A 12,095-nucleotide genomic window follows, 5' to 3' on the forward strand; every position below is an offset into this window, starting at 1 on the left:
GAGGTCAGAGGTGCTCTGAATCTCTTGTGACAAATAGGTTCCACCTCGCATGTTCTCCATTAGATTGATCTTATTTCCTCATTTTTTTGGTGTGTTTGGATAAAATGAATCTTTGATTCAGTAGTAGTAACTAACTGTCATATATTTAAGTTATCTAAGTGCTAACATCTGGGTTGTCTTCATCTGCTAGCGTTTAATGGTGTGTAGGTTGTAGAAATTATTTGAAATTCAAGTAATCAGTAATAGGGAAGCTTCTGCATGGATTTCATGTTTAGTTAGACTAGCTGCTAAAAAGGTAGGTTCAAAAGAAGGCAATGCTTTTACCTAGAGCAAACTTAAGTTGAGAAGCATAATACTGAATAGTCCATAAAATGATTTATACTGCCATGCTGCTGTGCCTTACCCTTCAGTATGCAGGAGAAAGTTAATTTGCTTAATGTTTACCAAGTGTGATCATCTTCTTTCAGCAAAAATGAAGAGAAGGACAGAACCCGAATTTAGCAGCCCCCAAAAGAAGCAGAAGAGGAGGATAGAAGACTTGGGATTAACCCTCAGTTCTACTTCAGATGATGAAACTCAATTTAGTAATCATACTACTCAAGGTAAGGTTGGAGATAAGGTATATGCTGCTGCGGGGAATCTAAATAATAACTAGGAATTGAAGCTATGTCTCCTAAATCCTAATTGATAGCCTGAACTCCAAGGGCATACTCTCTCTTTAGGAGAAAAAGTACACTATTTCTGTTCACAAATTTGGATTGGTGTGAATTTTTTTAAGCTTTTTTAAAATCTCATGTAAACAGTTTGGTCTAGGAATTGTATGAATTCAGGCAGAAAATAGAACTTGGAGTAGCATGGTACAAAGCTGTAAAGATTCTTGTAATGTATGAGCAGCATTAATCTTTTCAGTCGCAGCAGTTATTTCTGTTTTGGAAACTCTCAGCAGTGAGGAGTTGTGGATGTTGTGCCATAAAGAAACATAATCCCTCATTGTTTAAAAAATAAAAATAAAAAAATCGGTAATCTTGTCACATTTTTGCAGATGGGAGAAATTGAGATGAACACAAAGGGCGGGTTGATTGGGACTCCTACATTGTAGCACCATCTCTTTTGCTGGCTCAGTGTGATTTTTGGGGGTGGAGAGGGGAGTTGGGAGAGCTCACAGGTGTTTGGTTTCAGAAAGAAAAACTTAATTAAATTAATTGCCTACTTTTTCTCAAGTTGGAGTGTGCTTTCTTACCTGGAGCTTGGGGTATACCAGAGATGAGGCGAGTGCCCTACACAATTGGTAACGCTGTTGCAGGGCACTTCAGACTCTCCTGCGATGGTACTTCAGGTTGCCTCATGGTCACGCCTGCTACTTCTGAGTCTTGGGATTTCCCCCGGTTATAAAGTGTTAGTGAGAAAGGGCCTGAACTCGTAAAGAAGCCTTCATCTTGTGAAAATGGAAGGGGATGTGTATAGAAGATGAGTGGGTCAGTTTGGGCGTAGTCGTAGCAACAGGGTATGGTGTGTGTGTACCTGTCTGGTGAGGCTGGAGCTGAGTGAGGAGGTGAGAGGTGCAGGGTGTGAGAGCTGGGGACGGGAATGCTGTGTGCACTCAGGGCTGAGCTAAAAAATTCAATATTTTTAAATTTTTTTTTCCCCTTTTGATTATTGAGCTCATATATGAGTCAAAATAGGCTGTGACTCTTAACGTTTAAGAAACAAGTTGATACAGTTCAAGGACAACATTTTGAGTAGGGTTAATTGTTTAGTAGTCTGTCACACCCATTGTGGTTTCCGATGAAAGAAAGAAAGTTGGGGGAGAGAAGTGATTTGAGATCTCATCTCAGCTGAGCATGGCCTAGCAAATGTTAAAAGCAAGAAGGGTTGTGAAGGGACTTTCTTGAGATTTATGTAGTGGGAACTGTGTTTGAGGCACATCGTGAGCCTCTGGAAAATAAGATAGCTCAAAAGCAGGCATCAAAGTTAATTAAAGCTGTGTATTGGAGAAGCAGAAAGTAGTAACTGACCCTAAAGCAAAATCCTTTGTGATCCTGTTCATATCTAAGAACTTTGTGAAGGAAAGAGAAATGTAGCTTGTGTGACAGATGTTTGAAAATCAAGATGAGTATATAATACTGCAAACACAAGTTAAATCATAGCCTTCCTTGTCTCAAGCTGGAAGCATCAAAGGTTGATACTGTAAAACTCTAGCACAGTAGTTATGTGGGGACACAAGTCCTGAATGTTAAAAGCTGATAGTTCAGCAACAAGGATTGAGCACGCATTGAAAGGGTTTTAACTACAGTAGTATATTTCACTATGGCATCTTTCATTTTCACTTCACTTTCTTGTAATGACCCTTCTTTACTAATTATCCAGTTGTTTCTTGTTACTTCACTGATGCTCAGTTTTCTGTAACAGGAAAATAGAGAGATCTGTGAGTTGGGAGAGGAATAGTCTGTGGTTTTTCTTAAATCAGGAAAACATAAGAGAAGTTCAGTCCTTCTTTCTAGGTAATTATAATGTCTTTTTTTTTAACACTTCTGTGGAACTAAATAATTCCTTTTTAAGTGATAAACAGAAAAAGATTAACTCTGCTAACAACAATTTTCTTCGTTATTTCGGGGCACCTTACGTAGTTCAGCTTCTCCTAGTTGTACGAAGTAGCACAGAATGATTTCTAGCACTCAGCGAACAAGGGAGGCTCAAGAGGCGGAGGTCCAATGAAGAGCGTGGCCGTGCTTGCTGTGGATTGCTGCTCCATAGTCTGTACAGCCTGCCCCAAAGCATGACTGATGTGGTGCTAGGCAAATTTCGGGAAGGAAATTTGTGCCATTTCTTCATCCTTGTAGTGGTATTACCACAGGAGAAGTGGAAGGATTTGGTGGGTTGTAGGGCCTCCCTTGCTACCCGCTTGGTGCGGAGCCAGCTGTAAGACAAATGATACGACTACCATGATTCCTGCCCAGATCATAGAATCATAGAATAGTTTGGGTTGGAAGGGACCTTTAAAGGTCATGTAGTCCAACCCCCCTGCTGTGGGCAGGATCATCTTTCACTAGATCAGGTTGCTCAGAGCCCCGTCCAACCTGACGTTGAATGTTTCCAGGGATGGGGCACCTACCACCTCTCTGGGCAACCTGTTCCAGTGTCTCACCACCCTCACTGTAAAAAATTTCTTCCTTATATCTAGTCTAAATCTACCTTCTTTCAGTTTAAAACCATTCCCCCTTGTCCTGTTGCAACAGGTCCTGCTAAAAAGTTTGTCCCCGTCTTTCTTATAAGCCCCCTTTAAGTACTGAAAGGCTGCAATAAGGTCTCCCCGAAGCCTTCTCTTCTCCAGGCTGAATAACCCCAGCTCTCTCGCCTTTCTTCATAGGAGAGGTGTTTCAGCCCCCTGATCATTTTTGTGGCCCTCCTCTGGACCCGCTCCAACAGGTCCATGTTTGTCTTGTGCTGAGGGCTCCAGAGCTGGACGCGGTACTCCAGGTGGGGTCTCACCAGAGCAGAGCAGAGTAGAGGGGCAGAATCACCTCCTCTGACCTGCTGGCCACGCTTCTTTTGATGCAGCCCAGGATATGGTTGGCCTTCTGGGCTACATCCCTGTTACATCCAGCCCAGAGCAAATAGGTTTGGGCATCTCACAACTGTAGAGCAGCAGCAAGGACTATACAGCTCGTACAGGCCTAGGTTCGTCCCAAGTAGATCTCAAGGTGGAACAGGGCATAGACAGAGCTTCATTGTTTGGTGGTCATGAAGGCTCTGCTGGATCAGTTTCAGGTGACTTTCAGGTGAAAAACTGTCTCATTTGCTGTAGTGAACTTGCGGATCCTCACTACTGAGGTTGGTAGCGGAGTCAAACTGAAGTTTAATATGGGGACTAAGGGATTCAACTCTCTCTTCTTTCTGCAGTGTTGGCCATTTGGTATATGCCTGTGTATTTGATGGGAATTTTTGGTTAAGTGAGGGATGCGTTTACCTGTAGTTAGGTAGGAAACTGAGGAAAATCCAGTATGTTTTATCAAGGTGTCAGTAATTGTCATTATTCTCGGGAGAGAATCTCCGTGGACTTTCTCAGCTCCTCAGGATCATTGCAAAGGTCAGACACACCACAGTGTACTATCGTGGTCATGCTGTGGCCTGCTCTGCTGCTATAATGGGGTTTGCCCAGCCCTTTGCGGGGCCTAGAGTCCATTGGCTCAGAGAGGTTGAGTGCGTTCCTGAGACAAAGGGGCAGATAACCTGCTGTTCGTTCCACATTATATTACACCTGCGTGCTTTCTGTAGCATGTTTGAGATACTGAAGTGTCCTCTGTATGTGTGTGTTGAGAGGATTTAATGAGTCACACCATATAGTTCTTAATGTGATTGCTGAGATGTCTTTCCTCCATTTTCTTTTTATTTTCATACTCACTTTTCTCACCTTTTTTTTTGTTTTCAGAGTCTTCCAGTAGCAGCAGTGGGTCTGACAGTGAGAGCGATGAAAAAAGACCAGTCTTCAGCAATGAGTTCAAACAAGACTCTCTTGTGGAGGGTACTTCATCTCGCTACTCAATGTATAACAGTGTCTCCCAAAAGCTCATGGTAGGTCAAAATAGTTTTGGACCAAACTATTAAGACCTGATGAGAGCAAAGTGAAAAGACCAGTCTGTTTTAAGAGATTTTGATTCTGATCCTCCTTGTAGCAGGGTTCTCTGCTTCTTTGAGCCAGCTACTGAGCAATTGGGGGAGGCTGAGAGAGCTTGGTTGAAGGGGATCTGTCAAAAAAGAAAGCTGATTTTCATGTTCAAGGCCTAGGAGCAGGGAGGTGAATGTGAAGGGAAAGATCTCTGGGTCAGGCAGCTCGCTGAGCTTGAAAAAAGAGTCCTACTGTGTGTTATTTTGCAATGCTTGAGTTAAATGCCTTGTAAGAAAGGCCTTAAATTCTGTGATTGACATTAATTTGTTTGGTCTTGGAGGCTGGCTGGCATACCCTTGTAGAATTATTACCTTAATTATTAAGGTATTTCTTTTCCTTTCAAGTAGTGCCACTCTACTTTATGTAGGGCCGGAAATTTCTTGGAAAGGCAGGGAGTGCTGGCTGGCATACCCTTGTAGAATTATTACCTTAATTATTAAGGTATTTTTTTTTTTCTTTCAAGTAGTGCCACTCTGCTTTATGTAGGGCTGGAAATTTCTTGGAAAGGCAGGGAGTTGTGGATGATAGCAACTGTGACAACTAAACTTTGAAGGTGATAGCCAACCCCTTGATTACACAATGCTAGTGTGGGAAAGAAAGAACTTTTAGGAAGTTCGAAGAAAATGGTTGTCTGTCTCGTGGTGGTCCCAAATGCGGGAACTTGTTCCTGAGTTTAAAGGCAATAGTAGGCTCTAGAGAAGAGGAGTCTCTTTTGGTGCATGCTGTTACACTTATTTCCTGATGCAAACTTCTTCACTGTGGTACTGCAAGTATCTCATAATCCTGAAAGAATTTCTATTCTTGATAACGGAGAAACAAAAATGTTATTTCCAAGCGCAGTAGAGATGAGATGTATAGTTGTGTATTACTTGAAATGTGGCAGGAAGTTTGGGACTCAATGGGGGACTGAATTCAGGTCTCCTTTTGTTCTGTGCTGGTGCTGTACTCACAGGAGCAGGAGTCAGCAATCTTTCCATGGTGGTAGGCCTGCTTGTACCTGCCTTTGCCAAGTTAGAAGTTCAGTTTTTTACTAGAAGCTGGGAAGTGCTAGCTGCTACTAGGGGTGGGAACAGGGAGATGCTGCCTCTCAAGGAGGTGGAAAACTGCTGACCAGCAGGATCATACCTCTACATGAAAAAGGAATGTTCAGCTCTTGCTGAATTCAAAACTCAGTGGGATCCAGAGGCTGAGAGTTGCTGATTGTGCCTCTCTGTAGATAAATCCTGTTGCTGATCATTCAGGATCTGTCCACATGCATTTTTGGCACTGGGCTGCAGTTTGCTGATTCTAGCACAAGACTATCACTTGGAGAGTTCTCTCCTGAGCCAATTAGGGTATGTGCTTTCAATCACCACAATACAGGAGCTTCTACTACTGAATTAGGGAGGCTTTTGTTTGTAAGGCCTCATAAATTTGAATATGAAGATTGATGTGATATCAAGTCTGGTTGAATGATCTGGTAGCATTAGGTAAGTAAAAGGAAGATAGTCCTTGATTACTAGATGTTCAAAATTCTGTCCTCAGAAAACTGCTGTATAACGGGCTCAGTGGCTGTCACATTTGGTGTACATATTTCAAGGTCTGATTTGGAGCCAGGTAGCAAAGAGAAAACACCATGTATCTTTGTATAAAACTTGTCTGATATTCTTGTGTTGTTTCTCATATACTGATGTTAATAAAAAATGGTTTTGTTGCTTTTTACAGGAGGGACTATATGGATAATTTATTCATTCAAAGTGAAACTTAAGGATTAAGTCTTTTATTTACTTACTGTCTTGTAGTTGCATATTGGAGGGAGTGAAATTGACTGCATTCATGCTTTTTGTTGTTGTTCTCTTGTGGCTAAATTTTATGAAGAGAAAAGCCCGAAAAAGTAGCAGTTAATGAACATATTTCTTTTAACCTAAGAGATGGGAGTGTGTTTCAGGAGCAGTGTGTCTTGCATTCCTCCTCTGAGTTTTAGGTGAAGTTCTAACTGGTGCTTGAAATGTATGTGACTGCATGTTCATAACAAAGAATATCATCACAACATGGATTTTTTTCCTGTGCCAGGACCTTTTGTTTTAGGAACCTTCCACGCTTACTGAACACGGTGATGAATGGCACCAGGCTCCTCACTACTTCTCCCTCTGAGCAGGCTGTTCCTGCATTACTGAACCTTTTGTAATTTGCTGTCTTTTCAAACATCATTCTTTAGATCTAGTTCTTTTGCGTCCTGCCTCAGTGAAGTGAACTCAGTATTAAGTCCTGAAAGCCACAACTGAGATTAAAAATGCTCAATGCCTTCAAGTCACTTCAGGGTCATGTGTCATTTTCCCTGCTAGTCTTTGATCTCAGTAGTAGTACATAAACTCAAGTCCACTTGCCTCAGTGTGCTCCCTTTGCTTTCTTTATAGGCCAAGATGGGCTTCCGGGAAGGAGAAGGTCTGGGAAAATATGGCCAGGGCAGGAAGGATATTGTTGAGGCCTCCAGTCAGAAGGGAAGGAGAGGCTTTGGGCTGACCCTCAAAGGATTTGACGGGGAGCTCAATATTGATTGGCAGGATGAGCCAGAGGTAAGTACTTCCTATTTTGAATCCCTTATCTGTTGCTGTGTTCAGGATTTGCCCTCTGGGAATGATGTTTAGTGTTGTCTGATACAACTGGCTACCATCAAGTGGTTCTGCTGGGTAACTTATGCCTTATTTTGCCCCAGAACAGCATGGCAAAACTTGTTTTCTGTCACATGTATTAATATGCTGGCACAAAATCAGTTTCAGATGGATTGTTGCTGTGGTCTGTATGATTTGTTTCCAAGTTTGCAGTAGTGAATGTGATAGAAAATTGTTATCAAGCTCTTTTGGGTTTACCATTTTTATTTTGTATATAATTTTTAATGCCTGTATAGGTGATTTTTTTTTTTTAATCTTTTCTGGGTGTTTAATAGTCCCAAATAAAATGCTCAGATGTTCTATTCCTGTGTCTTGTCAAGCTCTTCAAGAGGGAGGAAAATTGGGAAATAGAAATAGATATTGTCAGGAAAGCAAAGCCCAGTTTTGATATTATTTGTTGCTAAATAGCTGCTGTATGTTTGTTTTTAAAAAGAAAAAAACAAACCGCAACACTGAATCCTAGGGATCTGGCAGCTGGAGAGTAAGCCAGAAGGTCTCTGCCAGTTAGTCAAAGGCAGCAATGATTATCAAGTCGCGTATGGTGCGTGTTATAGTACTTTGCTCTCCTTTCTTTGAATTGTTTTCAGCAGTTGGAAATAATATCAGAGGTTATTCCTTGAGGGCCAGGAATTTGAGACCTGTTCTGTAGACTCATTGGTTTAGGTCTCATTCTCCAGTATGTTTCTACAGCTCACAGCAGTTAAGTGTTACGTATGATTAACCCTTGCGATTGATACTGCTATAATAAATATAAGAAGGTTAGTAGATCTCGGCAGCCTCTCTTTCTGGAGGATTGGCACGCTTTGATCTTAACTGCTAAAACAATTCCTTCCTAAAATTATAAAAATTGTTTGAAGCCTGAATTAAGTTGTGGAATGAGGGGGTCTTTCGGAAAGAACTGGAAGAAAGGAGGTGCAAAGCACCATCAGGAAGTGTGGTTTTTTGGCAGCTGTCTCTTTTGCAATGTCTCTAAAATGTACCTTGAGAGTACTAGGCTTTTGCTTTATGTCTTGATTATTCATCAGACTCTGAGATGAAAGTGGTGTGGGGTTTTTTGGTGGTAGTCTTTTTTTGTGTGTGTGTGTGGTTTTTTTTTTTGATTTTATTTTAAATCCAAACAAATAAGACATGTTTTAGACTAGGAGAAAGAAACTATATAGTTGGCCCTAAAGTCATGGCATAACCCCTTATGCTAGGATTGGGAGGCAAATTTTTGGGAGCAATCGGTTGTTATGTTTTGCTAGCGAAAATGTCTTTCACTCTTCCCATGTCTTATGTTTGCAGCCCAGTGCCTACGAGGAGGTGGACTGGTGCCTCGAGTGTACCACAGAAATCCCTGACGCCCAGGAACTGAAGGAGTGGATGACTGTGGGGAAGGTAATTTTTCAGATCCCAGTGCTTACCAGCCTAAGAAGACACAGGACTACTCAGCCTGAAACAATTGCCTTGTCAAAGAGTCATAGAATAACCTAGGCTGGAGGGAACCTCTGGAGATTGCTAGTGTGGCTTCCTGCTTAAAGCAGGTCCAACTAGGTCAGGTTGCTCAAGACCTTGTTTGATTGAGTTTTGAGTATCTCCACGGTTGGAAATCTCACAACCTGTTTGGGCATCTGTTTCAATGTTTGTTAACCCAGTTGGCAAAAGGAAATTTCTGTATAGCTAATTGGCATTTTTTGTGTTGCAGCTTGTGTCCATTGTTTCTTGTCCTATCGCTGTCCATCTCTGAGAAGAGTCTAGATCAATCTTCTTTATTTCCTGCCATTAGGTACTTGTAGACAGCAATAGGATCTCCCTTTCTCCATTCTGAACAAACTGTTCTCTCAGTCTCTCCTCATACACCAGGTGCTTCTGCACCCTCATCATCGTGGTGGCCCTTTTGCTGGGCTTGCTCCAGTATGTCTGTCTTGTATTGGGGAGTGCTAAACTGGATGCAGTATTCCACATGTGGTCTCAAGATGTCAAATAGGGGAGAATAATTCCTCAGCCTGCTGGCTACACTTTTGCTAATACAGCCTAGTACGTGGTTGGCAACCTTCATCACTGGTACGTGTTGCATTCTGAAATGACGGATACCATGTTTGCTAATTGTTATCTGTGTTCTTGTCCTGTTCCAGAGGAAGATGATGATTGAAGATGAAACAGAGTTCTGCAGTGAAGAGCTTCTACATAATGTCCTGCAGTGCAAGGTGAGTCCCCTTCTTTAGAAAGGAGCTGAAGTTTTGGGGGAAGCAAGTGAAATAAATGATTGAAGGAGATTGAATAGTTTACTTAGGTGATTGCCAGGAGCTCACAACATCCTCTTTCACCTCCATGCCATTAGTGTGACCACGCATCCTGGTTGTTACTGTCTGTTCAGCAACCTGTTTTGCACATCAACCTTCAAATACATTAATGAAAACAGTCTCCCTTAGTTAGTTCAACTGAAAGGCGGAACGCTTGAATAAGCTAAGGAAATAAGCTCCCTTTCTTGTGTGCTCCACCTTCACTCCTAGGTTTTATCACGCCCTTGTAAATTGCAGTAGAGTGTGAGTGTGTATATATGTGTGAGAGAAATACCGTAGGCTGTGACTGCTTTTGAGGTGGCTAACCGCGTTACCAGGCTCTGGACCTATCAGTACAGAATTCTTCAGTGTCACTAAATTTGCTTGAGAACTGGGGTGGCTTGGAAGAAGGGTAAATATCATTATGTGATGAAAAAACATTCTGTATTGGTGAACCAAACTCTGCATGGAGTTTGCTGTTTAAGGAGAGAGAAGCATGAGGATAGGAAATGCTCATGCCTACCTATCCCTCAAGCCTGTGCCAGGTCCAGCTCAATTTTGTTTCTGCTGATATAGAAGCATTCTGTTTGTGCAGAGTGTATTTGATGAGCTGGATGGAGAAGAAATGCGTCGAGCCCGAACAAGATCTAACCCCTATGAGATGATCCGTGGAGTTTTCTTCCTGAACAGGTTTGCAGAACTTCTGGTAGTGTAGCCCCTTTCCCATTTAAGTCTACTTTCAGCCTTGGGAGCCAAGGTTGAAACTTAATAGGTCCCTGTTTATGCGTTCACAGGGCTGCAATGAAGATGGCAAATATGGACCATGTCTTTGACTACATGTTTACAAACCCTAAGGACTTCCATGGGGTGAGGGCCTCTATTTAACTTTCAAACAACAGTGGTTTCTCAGAGAATGGAGAAGGTAGGGAGAATCCTTAGGATACTAGCTGGGAAAACAGATGCTGGAAAGAGACTTCTCTGGCTGAGTAATACAGTTTATGGTGTCTCTGGTTTGACTGATGGGGGCTGTTACTGGGTCAGTAGAATTTCCTCAGTTTCCTTTTGCAGAGGCCCTTAATAAAGGAGCGAGATGCAGAGCTGCTCTACTTTGCTGATGTATGTGCTGGTCCCGGAGGCTTCTCTGAGTACGTCTTGTGGAGGCGGAAGTGGCACGCTAAAGGATTTGGCATGACCTTGAAAGGACCAAATGATTTTAAACTAGAGGACTTCTATTCTGCTTCCAGTGAGCTCTTTGAACCTTATTATGGTATGTAGTGCATGCATGAGTGTTACCTGGTGGTTTTTGCTTATGCTGCGGCCTCTGTATCAGGAATGGGGCTGGTATCGTTACCAGCATGGGGATCTAAGAGGGAACCATTTCACAAGGTAGAAGGGGGCTGTCATCTGAGAAAGGGCTTGAGATTGGTGAGCTTGCATATCAAGTCACATTTCTGCACTTATTTCCAGCCTGCCCTGGGAATGTGTGTCCCATTGTAATAGCTGATACTTGATAAGCTTTGCTTATCTGAAAATTGTAGAGTGCTTTAAGATTGCTTGACAATGTTTTTCCCGCTTCAGTGATGTCAGCCTGAAACACAGTGAGATGACTTATCATAGAATGGTTTGGGTTGGAAGGGACCTTAAAAATCAACTAGTTCCAATCCCTGTGCCATGGGCAGGGACACCTTCCACTAGATCAGGTTGCTCAAAGCCTCATCCAATCTGGCCTTGAACACTTCCAGGGAGGGGGCATCCACAACTTCTCTGGGCAACCTGTTCCAGTGTCTCACCACCCTCACAGTAAAGAATTTCTTCCTAATATCTAATCTAAATCTACCCTCTTTCAGTTTAAAACAGTTACCCCTCGTCCTATCACTACGTTCTCTGATAGAGTCCCTCCCCATCTTTCCTGTAGGCCCCCTTTAAATACAGGAAGGCTGCTATAAGGTCTCCTTGGAGCCTTCTCTTCTCTAGGCTAAACAACCTCAGCTCTCTCAGCCTGTCCTTGTAGAGAGGTGCTCCAGCCCCCTGGCTTGCCCAAAGATCTCTTAGCAGAGCCAGAGATGGAAACATTACTTGCCTGACTGGCAGTATGCTTTTATATCAGACCTCCCTAGCTCTGCTTTGATAATTGATTGTGGGCTCTTAGTGAAGACAAATAAAACAGATTTGAGCTAGAGACTGTATCTGAATCACTGTGACTAAATGAGCTTCTTAATCCAAAGAGGTTTAAGCTAACATGTTTTACCTTGCTTTGAGACAAACTAAGCAGGTGTATGCAGACGATTGCTGCATCTGACCTCATGGATGGTAACTTAAGTTTGCTGTTATGTTTGAGCCCTCTATCTGCATAGCCTCTAGGAATAGGAAGGGAAATACAAGGATTGCTAGTATTCTTGCTTCTTATTTCAGACTGTATAAAGGAAACTTGAGTGTGACTGTCTTGTAGAAAAGAGGGTTTGCTTTTCCATTGTTGTGCTTCTACCCCTCCCCCCCCCCCCCCACCCCCCCTTTCTA

General features: G+C 42.5%; 1 protein-coding gene across 1 annotated transcript in view; it reads left to right on the forward strand.

The window, feature by feature from the left end:
- The first annotated feature begins 472 nt into the window (after positions 1-472).
- CMTR1 (cap methyltransferase 1) overlaps positions 473-12,095 on the forward strand; it is a 25,896-nt gene continuing 14,273 nt past the window's right edge. Inside the window, exons 1-8 of the mRNA XM_009581005.1 lie at positions 473-602; positions 4,430-4,572; positions 7,063-7,221; positions 8,602-8,694; positions 9,432-9,503; positions 10,174-10,268; positions 10,373-10,445; positions 10,647-10,845. Of these exons, the coding sequence (XP_009579300.1) occupies positions 473-602; positions 4,430-4,572; positions 7,063-7,221; positions 8,602-8,694; positions 9,432-9,503; positions 10,174-10,268; positions 10,373-10,445; positions 10,647-10,845 (964 nt within the window). The remainder of the gene's footprint in view (positions 603-4,429; positions 4,573-7,062; positions 7,222-8,601; positions 8,695-9,431; positions 9,504-10,173; positions 10,269-10,372; positions 10,446-10,646; positions 10,846-12,095) is intronic.

Source organism: Fulmarus glacialis, unplaced genomic scaffold (assembly GCF_000690835.1).
Source record: "Fulmarus glacialis isolate BGI_N327 unplaced genomic scaffold, ASM69083v1 scaffold7507, whole genome shotgun sequence".
NCBI lineage: Eukaryota > Metazoa > Chordata > Aves > Procellariiformes > Procellariidae > Fulmarus > Fulmarus glacialis.